The 18,976-nt window shown below is 37.6% G+C and overlaps 1 protein-coding gene across 1 annotated transcript in view; it reads left to right on the top strand.

Moving 5' to 3' along the window:
• The first annotated feature begins 1,107 nt into the window (after positions 1-1,107).
• The window catches only part of MROH9 (maestro heat like repeat family member 9), a 149,028-nt gene continuing 131,159 nt past the window's right edge, over positions 1,108-18,976 (top strand). Inside the window, exon 1 of the mRNA XM_072733735.1 lies at positions 1,108-1,320. Coding sequence (XP_072589836.1) covers positions 1,108-1,320 — 213 coding nt within the window. The remainder of the gene's footprint in view (positions 1,321-18,976) is intronic.

The raw sequence follows: 18,976 nt of genomic DNA on the forward strand, positions 1-18,976 counted from the left end.
GCTCAGCGATCACTCCCTGAGCCAAAGGCAGACGCTCAACCATCCAGGCATTCCTCACTTTTTTTTTTTTTTTTTTTTTTTTTGTCAGCTTAAGGATTTAATATTGATTCAGTCACCATTATGGGAAAGAGTTTGCTTGATATTGCAAGGTCATCTGGGAAGCCAATGAAATGCGTCTCAGGCTTTCTATCTGAGGGAAAAGGGGCAGCATTTATGTACCTGCCTCATTTCTCAATGGGCAAAAGTTCACCTCACAGAGGGATAGCTCTGCCGCATTTCCAGGTTGCACATGTCCCTCCATCCCCATCCTAGTGTCTCAAGTCTAGTTTGAGGATCACTCCACCTGTGCGCAAGGTGCGGTGCGGTCAGATTGCACTTGTCTGAAGCTTATCAATGCCCTTGAATTGCCGGGAACATGAGGCTGAGAGGATCTGATGCACATAGGAGATATTCAAGAAAAACCCATTCCTTGCAACGTAGATTTGCTCAGGTCCTCCATAGCATACATCTCCCCTACTGTGACACGGGCCTTCTTTTTTTGAGAGAATAGGTTGTCTTCACTTCTTCCCTTTAAAAACACCTTTCATAAGCCCCTCATGTCCTTTCTTGCACCTTCCCCCATCTTGGTATAGGGATGTGACCCTCACCTATAACTCACCAATGGTTTTAAAATCTGATGGGTGTAAGGAGAATCGCAACAAAGAAAAACAGTGGTTGGACAATAACTTACACCTGAAAAAAATTAACTGCATAGTAATAGAAATGCTCAAGAATGACCTGTTTCTAAATATCTATGTTTCTATTTAACTTCCTGTCTCTCCCATATAGTTTTCATAAGTTAGATAAACAATTGTTTTAGTTTCCACCATGTGCAAGGCTCTTTGCAAGGTGCTGTGAAGGAGACAGAGATAAATCAAACATATTCTTTTCAAAAGGAGCTACCAGGTGACTAGGAACTACGTGTTAACACACAACTATTAATAACACCGGAGAGAAAGGGCCCAGCTTGCTCAGAGAACTTCAAATGAAGCACTGCGCATGTCCAGAGGTAAAAGAGATTCTTCCCATTAGGATACATCAGTTTGTGAGACATTTCAATCATTGTAAATGGGAGAAGGAGTCTCAGAACGATTGGAGCAAAAACTGGCTTCATATGTTTGGAATTCGGGATTGAGAGATTACGGAAATCCTAGGAAATTGAGTTACAATGCCAAGTTTAGGCCACATTGCAACCTTGAAAGCCTAGCCAAGGAACTTGAACTTGACTCTCAAAGCAACAAGAATCCATTAGGAATGTGTGAGCTGAGGGGTTATGTTACTGTACGTGGGCTTTCTTAGAAATGTCAGGAGTGAGAAAACTGGAGAAATAGGAAGCAGAGGCCAGTTAGGAGCTGTTTCAACAGACTTGTTTCAAAAAGTAACAATAACAAACTAGGGTAGAAAAAGAAGGCACGGAACAGGGTGGGTTGGGCATCAGAGAGTCTTAGGAGGTTTGCTTGCTCATCAGTTGGGCAGCCTGGGGAGCACGAGGGACCCCGGGGTGCCTGGGAGCAGCGGTGATGTAATACAAGTAGAACAGGATTACAGACATGGGGGCGAAGTGACCAGAAGACAGCTCTGAATGTAAAACCGATGTTCTGGAATGAGGATACCGCTGGAGATAGATCTGGTCGTTGTTGGAGTCAATGTTCTATTGAAGACCAGAGGCTGAATGGAATTTTTAAGGGAGAGATCGTAGAGAGGGAAAAGAGTAGCACCTCTATTTAGGAGGAGAAAGAGCAATACAAAGGTAAAAAGGGAAACACAAAAGCAGAGAGAGAGAGAGAAGTAAATGGCAGTGCAGACAGGGTCAACGGTTGAGGATTGGTTCTAACAACCAGAACATCTTGTATGGCTTTCAGGGGAACATTTTCTTTAGACTCACACAGCAGGGAAGACTTCAGTGTAGTCAGTGAAACATTACTGTATCCAGCTGCTCTCATTTGCTTTTTCTTTTTTCAATATTCTGTTATGAAAATATTCAGATTTATAGAGAAGTTCAGAGTACTTTGCCATGACCACCCATAGACCCACCATTGAAATTCTACCATGAACTCTTCACCAGACTTGTTTTATTAAGTATCTATTTATCTATTCATATTTCCATCAGTCCACCTTTTTCTTAAAAAATGCAATCAACTAAGTAAATAGTACCTAGTTCCAGGTAGTTCTACAGTCACTGGTTCTAGGTATACTACAGCCCTCATTATACTATTCCTAAATATACCAGCATGCACATCAGTACTTCAATATGTGTTTGCAGTTTTATTTGCTTCTGTGGTAGAATTTACATACAATAAAGTGCATAAATCTTACGTGAACATTTGCTGAGTTTTGAGATGCATGTATGTATGTAAACCTAATCCCTTTCAAGATATAAAACACTATTATCTTACAAAGTTCCCTCATACCCCTTCCCAGTTGATCCTTGCTCCCCTCCTTCTACAAAGGCAACCATTTATTCTAAATATTATTATTAACCATCATTTATATATCGACCTTTACTTCACACACACAGAAATGGATTTGCATAATATAGAACTTCATATAAATAGAATCATGCAGCATTTATCATTTTTGTGTCTGACTTTTCCAACTCACAACATGTTCGTGACATTATCCACATTTGTGTACTTTGTTCCTTTCTATTGTTGAAAAGCAGCCCACTGGGTGAATATATTTCAATGTGGTTTCTCATTTTTTTAATTGGTAGACAAGTAGGCTGCTTCCAGTTTTAAACTATTGCTCATAAAGCTGCTATAAACTTTATATACAAGGGGATTAGGGACATATATTTTCATTTCTCTTGTATAAATACCTTTGAATGGAATTGTTGGATTTATGCTGCCATATAATTTAAGTTTTGCAGGAAGCTCATGAAAGATCAATTGTTTCTATTTATAATAAGGAAGCTCAGAAGAGCTAGGTAACTTTCTCAAGATTGCTCACCTAAGAGGTAAATACTGAGATGCAACCCAAAGCCTCTATGAGCCTGAAGATCATGTACTTTCTATTACACCAGGTTATGCAGAAGAGACCTTTTGTCTTCAGTGTATTTTATCTCCTGTGGAATCTAGCAGAAAGTGTGCTTGAACCTTTCTCACCTCATGATATCTCATCAAACCTTACCATCTATTTCCTTTTCCCCAAAGTCTGACTTGCTGCTGTGTGGCAATGAGGGAACCAGATAAATCTAACTCATATTACCCACCCAGACAGCATATTCCATAACACAATTAAAATTTTCAGTTTATACTTTTAACATTACCTTTTTTCAGTGGCATTGTGAAAAATAGGGGTTAAACAGTACTTATCTCTTAGGACTGTCTACTTAACAGCTATTTATTAAATAAATATTATATGAAACTATAGAATAGTGACCAAAACAGGAGGAGGTACTGTTTTCATGTAGCTTTCAATTTAGACAGGAAGAGACAGTAATAAAAAAAATTATATTAATTAATGCAGTGTTGCAAACTGATAGGTGCTCTGGAAGAGAGGAACACAGTCTTATGAAAGGATGAGTTTCTTTAGGGTGAGTTCCCAAAGGAGTGGACTGTATTTCAGTGTTCAAGAGGCACTAGGAACTCATCTCTATTTCTAGAGGCTCCAGGTGTCTGTAGAGCTCCAACCCAAGAAGCTAGGGACAATTATAAAGCAAGGTTTCTTGTGTTTGCTTCCAGAGGATCCTGCTTCTCCTTAAGCCTCACCCTCTTTTGCTAGGTACTCAGTGTTTATCCTACTTTCCCAGAATTCTTTATACCAGGCCTTCTTGAAAGCTCCTCTTTCTCTGGTTTTATCCCTTCCCCCTAACTTAAATCTCGTTCCCTTGGGACATGAACTTTCAACAGCTGAAAAACTAACTCATGTTACGTTACAAACTATTTACAGCATTGCTCCTCTGTGGCATTCCCGAAACTTCACTTAGCCTGAAAATAAAAACTGATAAGGGCAGTAATTTCAAGCACTGTATGTATATGGCCAGCTTCATAGAGACTCTGGTGGAACAGTGCAGGAGGAGGCATTATGCACAGTTGCTCAAGGAAAGCATTGGGTGCTTCAAGAACAGATGACACTTCCTTGACTAGGCAATCTTGGGAGATGGAATGGCTGCAAGATAAATGGACTATGTGGCCCAAGTCCACATAGACAAATTCTTGTGGAATTTGCCTTTCCATAAAGGCAAATTCTTTAGACAAGACCAAGTAGGAAGAGATCTTCATGAATTTGCAGTTTTGGGGAAAGGCACATCTACATCTAAATGGAAAATGAAGGGGAAAGACTAAAATGTGTTGGAAAACTGGATTTCTCTTAAGGCACAAAAGGCAAACATACATTGTAATTGCAAGATTTTCTTGCAAGAGAAAAATTTTAAATTAGTTTTGTAGGAGTGTAAGTTGTGTATGGAGAATTCATCCATTATAAGTATGCATTTCAACAGGCTTTGACAAATATATACAGTCAAGTGATCATACCATAATCAAAACACAGGACAGTTACATCAACCAAAAAAATTCACTTGAGCACCTTTGTAGCATGGGTTATCTTTGATTGAATCATATACCAGATTCTATTGAAGAGAAAGGGACAGACTTGCTGACAGACTGGGTATAGATATCCAGGGTGACTGCAAGCTTTTGTCCTGAGGAACTGGGTACATAGAAGTGCCCTTCTATGAGGGGCAGACAGAGGTGACAGGAGGCACCTGTCTTTTGTGGGGAAAATCAATAGTTTAGTTTTGAACATTAAGGAGAAACTGATTTATGCAAGACAAAATGTAATAAATGGATAAGCATTTATAATACTGGCCACAATATAATGTCAAAGAGATTCTTACTGAAATAATAATGGATTACAATTTTATATCTATGAACTTCTCAGTCACTGAAAGAGATGATGCTATCCAGCATCAGTTGTACTGGGAGAATTTGTGTAAGTGCCAACTGCAGATGACAATGCAGATAAAAACTGTCATTTGAAGAAAAGTGTTCCAGAGAGATGAGATGTCCACACAGCTCTTGAACTCTCTCATTCCAATTTTGGGACTTTCTTTTTTTTAAGAATTATATTCTAAAATAAAACCAAAAAGTTTAAAGTTTTATTTGCAGCAAATGCTCACTGCAACTTTCTTTATAATGATAACACATAGGTATAACTTAAATGTCTAGAAAAGAGTGTATAAGTTAAGTAAGGTGCTTTTAGATAATATATAATAAAAATAGCTATTATTGAATATTTGCTACATACTTGCCAGTGTTCTAAGGCTTAATATACATTATCTCATTTTATCTTTATAACAGCCCTATGACATATGTACTGTATTATCCCCATGTCACTGATGAGAAAAGTGAAGGACTCATTCTTAACTAACTCAACATCATGCAGCCAGTGGGTGGTGAAGATGAGGCTTGAATACAAGCAGAACTCCAAAGCTCAGATTCTTAACCATAAGTGAAACTATCCACTACCATGCAAATGTTGTGGGCGATTATGATGGATATGGAGTGAAGGTGTAGAGAGTCACAGTATCATATTAAAAAGGGAAGAAAATGCAAAAAATGCTTTCTTTTAAAAGATTTTATTTATTCATGAGAGACACAAAGAGACAGAGGCAGAGACATAGGCAGAGAGAGAAGCAGGCTCCATGCAGGGAGCCCGAAGTGAGACTTGATCCCGGGACCCCAGGATCATGCCCTGGGCTGAAGGCAGATGCTCTACTACTGAGCCACCCAGGCATCCCCAAAAATTGCTTCTATGCTGAAGTTATTATAGCTATGTGAAATTGTAGACACATAGGGAAAGACCAGGAGAAAATGCAAAAATGAATCCTTTATATGAGACTATTGGAATTTTCAGTTTATTAGGGACAACTAGAATTAGGAGTTGTTAATGGTTTTGCCAGATATATGTTCTTTGAGAGGTAAGGGCAAAATCCAGGTGGAAGAGGGTTGGGGAGCGACTAGCATTGAAAGGAAGAGTAGAAGGGAGAAGGAAGCCTGAGTAGAAAATGATCTCTTGGAGGGTCAGTGATGTGGGGGAGAAAGTTGCATATGTTTTTGTTTGAAGAGAGAGCCAGGGTCAGCAGGTGTGAAATAAGACAAGGGAAAGAAGTCAAAGGTGAAGAGAGAGGAAAGGAAGAGAGGGACAGAAGGGGATGAGAGGAGAGAAGGAGAGAAAGAAATGGGAGCAGAAGGGAGGCTGAATGTGAGGAGAAAAGGATCAGGAGTACAGAACCTGGCACATACAGCTACTCAGAAATATTTATTAAATTGGTAGTAGTGGAGAGCTAGATAACCAGGGCATGCTTATTAGCTTCAGGAGCTCATTTCTTTGTAGCCTGTGTATGTGTGTGTGTGTGTGTGTGTGTGTGTGTGTGTGTGTGTGTAAAATGAAAATAGTTTTATTTTACTTTCCCAGATGTATTTCTGTACATATATGTGTGTGTGTGTGTGTGTGTGTATGTACATAAATATATATTCAGGAAGCACAGTAAATAAGAAAAAAAGAAGATAATCTATAATCCTATCTAAACAAAACTATGGTTAGAATTTTAGTATGTAGACTTCTTGATTATTTCTACTCATATATGCACACATATGTAAATTCATGTTTCTTTCTACAAAGGCATCAACATTTGTAATCTTTTTGTCACTCAACAATATATGCTATGAGCACTCTCCATATTAATAAATATCTTCCTCTTGAATCATTCTACAGTATTCTGTTGTAGAAATTGGTATAACCTATTTAACCAATCCCTTATTGATGGACACTGGGTTATTTTGAATTCTTAGTTGTTACAAAAAAACATTGCGTTGAGTATCCTTGTATATGCATCCTTGTACAAATATCCATTTGTTTCCTTAAGAATTGCAATTACTCAAGTAAATTTCAGAGGGCTTCATCTCTTGCCAACCAACACAGTTGAGAATGCCTGCATTCCCCACACCTTGCCATTTTGGGGTACCAGCCTTCTTTCCACTTATTCGGAAAGCGCCTGTTGAGATGCATACTCAGAAGCTCTCCTTTCTCACTACACATTGCCTCATGAATACATAATTTGTCTTAGGAAGCATCTAGAAACTTCTGGAGGATATTTCCTAGTGATAGGAAATACAACTTGATCTGACTTTATGGTTTTTCCAGAGAGCAGATGAAGTTGCAAATTTCCAAGGCAACATTTTATACCCTCATAACTAGTTGTTTCTGATGGAAAAATAAAGTAACTAAACCTAAGGAGATGCTTAACAAACATGCAAAAATAGATATTAAGCAATGTAGAGAGCCATGGATTTTCCCAAGTCAAAAATTATGTCAAAGTTTTAATCTCCTTTACTTTTTTTCTTTTTAAAGAATAAATATAAAGGCATCATCTCTCAACCCTTGAAAATAAGCATGGGAATTACAAGAAAAAAAATCTCATTCTTTGAACTGTGGTTAAGCAAACATTTGAGTATTAATATAATTTTGGACAAATAAACTACAGAATTCTAGCAATTTATTGCAGTCCTAATTTGCAATAAGGGATACCAGTAATATTCCTGCTGATATTTTAGTAGAAATTTAAAATGTATATTTATAACACTTAGTCACTTCCCTTTAAAAAATAAAATCTTTTCAGCCTGCATGTAAAGTGGCCAGATGCCTAATTAGGAATCCTGAAACTCAGCTGTATTGAGTTAATAAGTATCCGTGGCAAGTATAAACCAGATTATTAGATTAACCAAAATATCCCATTCCTCAACAATGAAAAAAAATACTTGTAAGTTCGTAAAATGAGCTGTCAAAGTGGTTTGGTAAATTTCTAAATAAGATTATATTAACATGTTCTTGCTGACCTATACTGTGATTAGAAATCAGACCATGCCTAATTTATCTCCCTTATTTTTTACTATTTCCCCTCAACCCCCACTCCTCATTCCCGGAAAGATCTTATTTTGGGACTGAAAGAAAAGTTATAGTTTACTGGAGTTTATGTGGGGTTTTTCGGTTTGTTTCTTGAAGGATAGAAAAAGATGAACTATTTTTGATATATGTATCAAATTGTGTGTGTGTGTGTGTGTGTGTGTGTGTACAATTTCCCTATTTTAAAGGCTTTGTGGTATATTGGTAAATCAAAATTGATGAAATTTCAGGATGTCAGAATCTTAGTCATTTGGCCACTCTTCCCACAGCTGAAAACAGTTTTTTTTACAATGAGAAAGCAATGAAGAGTTATAAATATGTATTTTTAATTTCTACTAAAATGATGAATAAAACATAACTGGTGTACCTTATAGGGAAAGAGGCACACTCCATAGTACTTCGTAAATTACTTACCTTCCAGGACTTAGTCGCGTCTGAAGCTAAATTAATAAATTCATGTTGGCATAAATTTTTATGCTTATTTTCAAGGAGTCGAGAGATAAGTGCACTTATATTTTGTTAAGAGAGATAATTAAACTCCCATTGGAAATAAAAGTAAAGGAAATATTTAATACCTAGTTCAAATTGTTAGCACGAAAACTGACAAAATGCATTCAAAGAGCAAAAATGCTTACACTGGCACCTGGGAAGTACTCAGTATCAGCTGTTCTCGGAAGTGGTCACTCTCCCTGTCATAACCTGGCTACTAAGCCCCCCTCCATCTGTTTCCTTATTGATCAAATGAGGGTAATAATAGTACCCACTCCATAGGATTGCTATGAAGATCAAATAAATGCTTAGAACAGTGTCTAGAATACAGTAAATTCTCACCAAATGTTAGTTTTTACTTTTAACTATTAGTACCCAGCATAAAAGCATCCTGACTAAATTATGTATTACTAGTAGGATTTCTCTATATCTTATCTACTAATTAGATTGCAAAAAATGTTGGATGATAGAGATAGGGTCTCGTTTTACTTTTGTAGCTCCCTCCTTTTCCAGCTTTGTATAATAAGCATGAAACCCACATTCTGTAAATGCCACTGTTTCAATACGTAAGTGATTTAGGGAATTAATGTGTAAATTCAAGTGGTGTGAGTTATGGTTAAATTGGTCACTGACAGAAATGAAAAGAAAACACAGAATTCCTTCTCAATCCATCCAGAGGAATCCAAAGGGGGGGGGGGGGGAGTTAAATATTTCTTATCATTTACTAATGCTGTGTAATAGATATAACTCATCATCCTCATGTTTGTCTTCTCAAAAGTAAAGGGCTTTTGAAAAGCATGTGTGTGCTCCCCATTTCTACCCTACTTGATGAACAACAGGTAGGATTTTTAAACAACAGCAACAACGACAAAAACAGAGGGTAGTTGCCTAGCTGCTGTGCTGGTTCTGAAGCCATTTATAAAACAACAATGCCACCTGTTGGATAGAAAAAGCAAGCCTGATACAATTTTTGTTTGTTCATTGGACAAGTATTTATGTCTCCTCTACACGATGTGGACTGTTGGGCTGCAGTATGACAAAGAAAGAAAAATGAAAAATGGTTCCCACTTACAAGAATCATCCTATTTAGCCAAGCAAACGAAAGATTCTTTTCTACTCACAGCTAACATATGAATCTCTTTTAAAATTTAACATCCCCACCACCACCACCACCACCCCACCCCACCACCCCCCCCCGCCCCCCACTAAATCCTCCCAAGGACTTTTGTCTATCTTGGCATTTTTTTCTATTGCTTCTTCATACCCAGTACATTCGCTCTCCTTTTAAGGGACTGCTGAAAAAAATAGCAATCTCTAACACCTGTCAGTTAAAAGGAGATATTACTTTTAATAAATCAGGTAACTGTTTAACAAGTCAGAAAAGATAGTTCCATCTGAGGGGCTTCAAGAACTTTGCACTGTCCTCTCCTTGTCATTGCTACACAGAAATCTCTGAAATGTCAAGAAAGAAAAAGGAGAGTTTGATATTCTGATAGTGAGATGACATGTGGATCTCAGGCCCTCATCTGGAAAATCAGAACAATGTCTTTGTTTGGAACAGTTTTAGAGTGTCTTCAGAGTGGGAAACCTATCACTACTGCTCAAGATGGCACCTTGCCACTCACCAACTCATTAGTCTAATGGTGAAACCACTTGATACTATTGCTTTTCCCTAGCTAGAAAGCGCATAACAAAGTTAACTCTGGCTTGGCTTCAGGCAGCAGAGAAAATCTGAACTTGCTTGCTGCCATTGCCACATGTATTGAAAATCCAAGAGGGCATGACAGATGGGAAGTAAATCTTGTATTATCAAAAACCAGAAGTGATCTAAAGGAAATAGTTATGTCTGTTTTTTATCTTTGGGCAAGATATTTTCCCTAGGACGTCTTTGGATTGATTTTCTGGCTACGAAGACCATCCTAGTCAGGTAGAGAAAAGGATGGGTGTGCACTCAGAACAGCAGATACCACTTGTTTGTCTATCCAAAAACAAGTATAAGGCAATGTTCAGTGTCATCTGAGTGGCATGAGTGATTTGGGAATTTATAGGTCATAAAAATTTTAATTAAGATAAGCAAGAAAGACTTACACAATGAACCTCAAATTGGAAAAGTAAAAGCAAGGAAATTCTGGGATCCAATCAGAAACAGAGCCAGACAGTGGGGGCCATTAGGACTGTTCAAATTTTTTCCACTTAATATTCTTCCAGATATATTGTACAATTGCACTTTCCTGCCTCATTGAAGTTAGATATGGCTGTATGGCTTACTCCAGTGAAATGTGAGGGAAAACAGTATATGTTATTTCTGGGCTTTAAAAGGCAGGAGAGAATTTTCCATGTATCCCTTTCCTGCCTCAGCAACTGTGGATCCAAATGTGGAGATGAAACTTCTTTCAGTCTGGTCTCTTTGTAACCTAGACTATCACAGTCCACCTGCTAATTCACATTAGACATATATTTTCATGATTTTAAATCATCGAGATTTTGACATTTGCTACTACAGCATAACCTGGCCCATCTTGACTAAGACAGGGTTTCCATGGAATATATAAGATAATTAGCTAATAAAAGTAAAAATGAGAAGGAAAGTCTTAAGGAAACTAAAATTGCAGTGGAACTAAAGGAAAATAATTTATTCAGTAGCCAAAGAGAAATGTCTCGTGTGTAGTATACAAAGTAAGCAAATATCTATAGACATATGTAGCAAACATATGGAGAGAGATATAGTAAATATATATACATACATAGATACAGTTATATATTTCTAAATCTTAGCCTTCCTCCCACTGTTTCCTTACTTCCCCAACCCTGAAAGCAGCAGCAGCAGCAGCAGCAAGAGCACAGCAGCGATATGTTTCAGGTAGCTCCTTCGGTTAAATTTCTTTTTCATTCCCCAGACTGGAAATGACATCGTCTGGATTCCCTGCTTCTACCTCTGTCCACACAGAGTTTATACAGTAGCAGAGAAATTTTATTAAAACGTAAGCCCAACTGTGTCACTCCTTTGCACAATGCCTTCCAATTGCCCACCATACACTCAGATCAAGCCAGTCCTTCCCAGAGCTTGAAAGGTCCTATGTGTTTACTCTCTCTGACTTCTGCTTCCTCCTCATCCTTACCTCTCTGTACATAGCTGTTCCTTGACTATACCACGCACATTTCTGGCCTAAGGGCACTTGTAGTTCCTGGTCCTCCTGGATGTCTACATAGCTCACTCCCTCCTTTTCTTTTAGATGCTGCTCAGACCTTTTTGGATCACTTTTCACACTTAAATGACTACCTATCAAAATTGTTATGCTTTATTTTTCTCTATAGTAGATAAGAGCCTATGATATACTCTATATTTTCTGTGTTTTTGTTAATAATCTGGCTCCCCTAATGGAATATAATAAGTTCCATGAAGATGGCTCCTGTGTTTTGTTTTGTTCTCCATGGAATTCCATCACCCAGATGAGTAAGTACCTGGCATGGAGCAGTTTTTCAATAATGATTATTTTCTCAGTGCTGAACTTCTGTGCTCTGCGGTGTGGCTCCTACTTTGCCTTTTCAGTCTCTGAATTGGCCACTCAGTGTGCTGTCTGAGGTCAGGCTCAGGGTCAGAGCCTGCCAGCACAATAGCCCCAAGAAGAAATCTGAGGAATTCCTGCTGAGGTCCCCAAAGGCAGTCCACGGAAAAATTTACTCTTGCCCATGAGGCAAAGAGACAAACAAGGGCATGTTTTGAGAGTTTTTACATAAAGATAATTTTTTGTTTTATTTTTTTTTTAAGATTTTATTTATTTATTCACGAGAGACACGCAGAGAGAGAGAGGCAGAGACACAGGCAGAGGGAGAAGCAGGCTCCATGCAGGGAGCCCAAATGTGGGACTCGATCCGGGTACTCCAGGATCACACCCTGAGCTGAAGGCAGACGCTCAATCGCTGAGCCACCCAGGCGTCCCTAAAGCTAATTTTTTAAATGTAAGTTGTGTCCTTACACTTTTAACACTAACGTGTCCTTTCATGTATGAAATGATGATGGAAACCTGACAGCTTTTTGTTTGGTAGTTTGTTTGTGTTTTCCTTTTCATTGGCTTTACTTGGCAAGGTTAAAAAGTTTAGAGTCTCCAGTAATTTTCAGTTTTCAAATATTCTGGCATTATCTATCCTAAAAGGTGAGAAACTGAAGCCAGGGAAAATGCCATGATTCCTGCAAGTTCAAAGATCTAGGTTTTAGCAGAACTGAAGTTAAAATTCACGCTCCCTAATTTGCAGCTGATTCTGTTTTCTCTATAAAAGACTCCTTTCCTCTGAGAAGCCCTTTAAGAAAGATTCCTTTTCCAACTTGGAGTGTCCTTTATCCCTTGACACTTGTTCTCTTAATCATCAAGTGCTTTGGGGCTCTGGTAGAAAATCAAGACTCTTCTTTCTCATTTTTCTGTCTTTATTCCCCTCTGGAAAAAAAGAAAAGTTTATGATCAAGATTGAATAATTTTATTTCTTGCCATGTCCGCATGGATGATGGCCACAGCCAGGAGTCAGATTAAAGAAATAGGCACTTTTTGTTGGTAACTGCATAATGCCTAGAGATTGTATTTCCTCCTTTAGAAATTTGACTAATTTATTTAAATACTTCCTTGTTGCTTAAAACAAAAACATAGAAAAGCCAATAGAATGAAAGTTCTAACACTCTAACTCCCCCAGAGAAAACCACAGTTAACAATTTTGCATATATCCTTCTAGATCTTTTTCTATTTACATGTATACATAAGTAATGTTCTAGGAATAGCATAGGAAAACCCTGGAAATTTGTGAAAGAATACACACACACATATAACAAGAGAACATACACCACTAACAGTGATTCTATCTGAATGGTAGGAGTAAGAGTGATGTGTATATGATGTATATACCATTTTTATAAATGGTGTCAAAAATATGACTTCAACAGAGAGCAAGCTAAGGCTGAATGAAATATTTAGGGAAGTCATAGAGTTTAAGAAAGTCAGTTCTAATAAGATGAAGTGTCATATTAGAAGCAGATTGAGTGGTTAGGAAAGACTAGAAATGTGAAATGTGAGGGAAAATGTGAGTAGAAGGCTATGCTGTGTAGAACATTCCTGGATTTTATATTGTCTGATCAACCTTTGCTGTCCTGGATGTTATTCTGTACATTTCTCAAGTACTCTGTGTGTGTTTGTGCATGTGTGCATTTTGCAAATATCCAACTAAACTCTATTATAGGCCAGAACCTTGTCTCCATGTATTCATTATCCCCCTAACTGGAGGGCCTGCATAGTACTCAGCACTAGGTAAACACTGAATGTCTGCCATGTCGACTTCTGCGTTTACTTATTCTCTTCCTTAAAGACTGAGCTAAAGATGTCTTGAGCTGTTAAGAATTCTTTCTCCATCCCTGGTCTTATATGGGTTCATGAGCTGCTTTCAGTTTCTTGTTGTCTTGGAATCTGGCCTATAAGCAGTTAAGAGAATGTCGAGTGCACACCAGATCACAATCACAGCAAGGACTGCTCATCACCATGACACAGAGAATAGAATGTGCTCCCTTTGTAGAGATCATGGCTCTGGAGAGAAGGTTCCAATTTTCATGAGGCAAACAATTGATTATAACACCTTCTTGCCACCCAGAATGTCCTGATATCTATATGGGAGTCATCTGGGCTACCATCATGGGGTATACATTTTGATAACCACCAGTAAACTTGGAAAATCATTGAATTCCAGGATCAAAACAGACCTTAAAGGTATCTTAATCCAACATCCATCTTCTTTATAATTATTGATGACTGCTAGTAATTTACATAATATATTCATTGTCAGGAAGTTTTCTTTTCATCCATGTGAGGATTTGAAATTTTCCTTCCTGAAATTTCTACCATTTTTTGCTCATTAACTACTATTTGACATTTGACCTCTTTATATGTCAGATCCTGATGTGTTGAGGCTAGAAAGATGAGTAAGCCACAGCTCCTGCTTTCAACAGCCTTTTAGTTGGGTTGGAAATTAATTATATAAATATGTAATATATATGCTGTATTTATGTGAAATGATTCATAGTTTTGTAGAAAAGCAAAGTAGAGGAGCATCTAACCCAGTTTGAGCTGGCAAAGTGAGGGAATGGAAGATTTTTGATATGTGATATGTCACTTCTCTCTCTAACTTGTTAACCATGGAAATATTTAATCAGCTACTGATCAACCCAACTATATCATCTAGAAAAAACTTCCACATCTTTACTATGAGCATAATAATATTTACTGGGGCATAGTGACTGAATCCTCGTCATCCCTTCCTTCATTCCACTTCCACCTCTATGTAGAAACAATAACATTTCAAGAATTGACCCCATAATATCATATCCTTTGCCAGGATCACTAATCTAAGCCCATCCGTGCATAGCATTCCATTGAAGACAATTGCTGTTGGAGTGTGGGAACATTACAAAGGGAAAAATTATGTTCTGTGCTTGGGAGTGGCATACTTTCTTTCATTTTTTCTTTCCAGAAATGAATGAGGTAACATGTAGCCTATTTTCTACTAGTGAGCAACTCACATCCATGATGAAGCCAACACTGTTATCAGAAAAGAGACAAAAAGAAATTAAATCCTTGATCATATTATTGAGCTGGATGAGCCAGTCCTGACACACACTTCCAAGCATGTAAGTCAAAAAAAATGTAGTTACTCTTGTAGCCAGTTTGATTTGGGTTTTCTGTTCTTTGCATCTGAAAGCATCTTAAGTGTTTCACTTGCCTAAAGCTTTATTGAAATGAAAAAATAGAATGTCCTTTTTTTTCTCCAAACAGCTAGTCTAATAATATTAAGAAGGGAAAGAAACTTTCTTTAGTATTCTTGTTTTTGTGAATCAATTATGGTTCCCTGTGCCCAAAGGCACATTTTCCAGGAGAAATGTTCTTGATTCACTTAGAGAATGGATAACAGTTGGAAGCAATTCAGCTCCACAAGTATTGATTACATGTCTACTCTTTGCCCTGCATTATGCTAGGCACCAAGGTATATGCAAAGTGGTTCTAAATAAGATATGGCTCCTTTCTTCAAGGAGCTTAAAATCCTTTGGAAATCAAATGTAATATAAGGAGTTTGAGCTTTGGTGTCATACACTGAGTTTCAAATCTTGCCCTGCCTATTATATGTCTGGCACTATACATATGCTGTCTCATTCAATCTTCAAATCAACCATTAAGGTCATTATTTATGGATGAGGAAATTAAGTTCAAAGAGGTAACTAACTTTCCCAAAGTGACTTGTCAGACATGATGGCGCTGGGAAATGAATATAGGACTGAGTCCAAAACCAAAGGTATGACCAACGTTTAGGTGGGATCTGAATGTGCCGTTAATAGGCAAGCACCCCCAGACAGCCAATTTATGTCTATTGTAGTTCTTCTGTCCTGAAGATAGGCTCTGAAGTCAAAGGTGGTGTTCAGTTGGTCTTTTTTGGGGAAAAACTCTCAAATGAGGCAAAAGCTCCATCTGATGGCAATTAGTGCAAAAGGCAAGAGCATTGAACAAATTTTTTTGTTATTTATCCATTTAATGAAGATTTATTATACCTAATATATGACAGGCATCGTACTAAACACAATGAAGGATGCAAAGATTCATGAATTTCAGTTTCTGTTCCACAGGAGCTGTGGCTTTTAAGTAACAGTAATTGCCATGCATCATATGTCTACTAACTGCAAGGCATTTTTCATAAATCATCTGTAACATTTAAATGGCAGTACAGTTTAACAGTTTTTGTTCCCATTTTATGGATGCAGAAGCTGAGCCTTAGAAAAGGCTATATACTCAAGTCACACAAGCAAAATCAAGATTTGAAAACAGGTCTGATCCCAAAGCTTGTGCTCTTTTTACAGGGAGACTTTGCTACATGTGTCTGCCACCTAAACTTGATTGACAGAAGTAGTGTCCAAGAGTTGTTCCTTTTTTACCTTCCACTCCTACCACTTGGCTCCCATTCTCTTCCACACTGAGTGCCTCTCCAAGTGCTGTTTGCTTGGGCACTCAGTGACTCCACGTCATATGTTTTCAGCTCTGTAGCAGAACTCTATCATCTTGTCCTGATGTTTACCAAGTGACTGATTTTGAGAAAGCTGAGGTCTGAGCATTACGTTTCAAGTTCTGTTAGCCATAATAGGCTTTCTTGCCTTTAGTATTGAACTGGCTATATGATTTAAATTCAACAAATACATTTTGAACACTTACTAAGTATGCTAGATCCTTCCATATATGTTGTTTCATGACTTCCATTTTGCAAATAATGGATTTGGAGCTGTAGTAAATTCCTCAAGGTCACGCACATGGTAAGTATAGGTCCAAAATTCAAGTCCCAGTTCTCTTGATCCAGCATAGTTTTAAATATATATCCAAGTTTTCAATATATTTTCCAGGATATGTCCAAATCTAATACATTTTCTGCTACACCAGATGTGAACGCTGTTGGTTTTTGTCTGGTGAGAACTACTTTTATTTCAAGCGTTTACTCTCTTTCTTCCTTTCATTCCACTTCCATGATTGCTTTCGGAATATTTTACGTCTGTGCAACCTCTGCTTTTTTCCTTGGTGTCTCATAATTACTGGTCCTGGCTCCATGCTCTCTCCCATAACTATTCCCAGAGGCCAAGTCTCACCATGTTACAGCCTGCCTCTCAGTTAAGTTTTCATGAGAAATGCCTCTTTTGTGGCATTTACCAAAGGGGAAAAAAAATCTCCCAAGCTTCTCTAAATAGCATAGAGTAATGCTTTTCTCATAGTCCTGAAAAAGTTTTTTTCTTTTCTTTTTTTAACTTGTATGACTTGTCCAGTTAGTAGGACCTAGACAGTTTGCCACATGAAAACTCTTCAAGTAGACTTTCTTTAAACCTTCAGTATGACTAAAACAGTGATTTACTCTCCTTAGCCCCAGGTAATCTCTTGGGAATACTTTATGATTTTTCAGAAAGAAAAAAATAGCAAATGAAATATGTGAGATTTATTTTTAAATTAATGTTTACCGTAAAACTCAGGAGGTAAGGCCTTCATTTGTGTAAGGCCACAATAGTTTTTATGTCTGCTGCCTTATGAAGTTCTCAGCAACAGTTTAGACTTTTCTATATTTCTTGCATAAACCCATCTTGCTTGAAACTTCAATGTGGTAACCATTGGATTGAACCGAAAAAGAGTGGAAATGAGAAAGAGCTAGGGTCACTGACAGCTACCTTCAGAAGCTGGTAAACGTTTTTGAAGTTCTACCAAGAGAAAGTTGGTGTAAAGTAGGATTAAGACTACCCTTTCCTTGTAGAAAGGACAAGTGGAAAAAATGTCCTAGTCTTTTGAGAGAATAAGCAAAATTATGCTTTTAGCAAAGTAGTGAAAAGCAGTAACTGAGAAGTCTGATAGACCAGAGTGCAAATTCCACATTGACTACTTTTTAACTGCAAGTGGTTTAACATCTCTGAAGTTGTTAATGCTTACCACTTCGTAAGATTGCTGTGAGATTTAAATGAGATAATATAAGTAGAGCACTTAGTAAAGCACAGCTTGCTTGTTGATCCTAAATTTGGTAAATACCCTAGCTGTTATGATAATGATTATGACTATATTTTCTAGATGTATATCTTCAGTGAAGTTCAAGTGGTATGACAGGACATTTCCACTTGGGTATCTGATCATCACCTCATGCTTATAATCATGTACAGCAGAAACATTTTTTTTCTGAAATCAAGGTGAGAGGATGGATGTCATTGACCTAGGAGATAGATTTCAATTGCTAACTGGCACCAATCAGTCATGCATTTCCAATGTATGCTTATTGAGGCAATTAACCTTCAGTCTCTGTAAGTATATGTGATTGGATTTCCTAGTAAGGTATTGGTTAAGAGAGATTATATCACTTCAAGTCTCAGCATAAGTCTTCAGAAATCACTTGATACAAATCTAATGTTTTGAGAAAGTTGGGCAAGAAGGAATTCACAAGCTTTTAGGTGACACTGGGAATGACTTGGAGAAAGGAGGGACAAATTGAAAATTCAGCTGATTATCCAGATTCTGCAACATAGGCCTTGCAACCCAGGAACTTTTAACATTTAGTCCTTTAGTAAAATTTAAATTCCCGTATTACTATCCATAAGGGACATCCTAACTCCAGAGCTGTTTCTGAAATTGCCAATGACCTTTTTGTAGAGACTGTTTCATTGGAGAAACTTACCTAGGGCAGTCACTTTTAGGATCACTAAAAATGATCCTAAAAGCACATATGAAAAATGGGATTTTGGATGGCATGACCACCTGCCTGGCAGACAGTAAGGACCACATCACTGAAGAACTACCCTTAGAAAAAGACTATATATAAATGAGTGAATGAATGAATGAATCTTTGTATTTACTTAGCATGGAATCTGGCAAAAAAATGATTGGATAATTCCAATTCTATACTCAAGAAGCATGATATTTTAGAATATAAGAAGCATAGACGATCCTAAACTAATCTACTGATCTTAGACTACATTAGTTTGATTATTACTGGATTTTGAAGATTTGTG

The sequence above is a fragment of the Vulpes vulpes genome, chromosome 13 (assembly GCF_048418805.1).
Source record: "Vulpes vulpes isolate BD-2025 chromosome 13, VulVul3, whole genome shotgun sequence".
Taxonomy (NCBI): Eukaryota; Metazoa; Chordata; class Mammalia; order Carnivora; family Canidae; genus Vulpes; species Vulpes vulpes.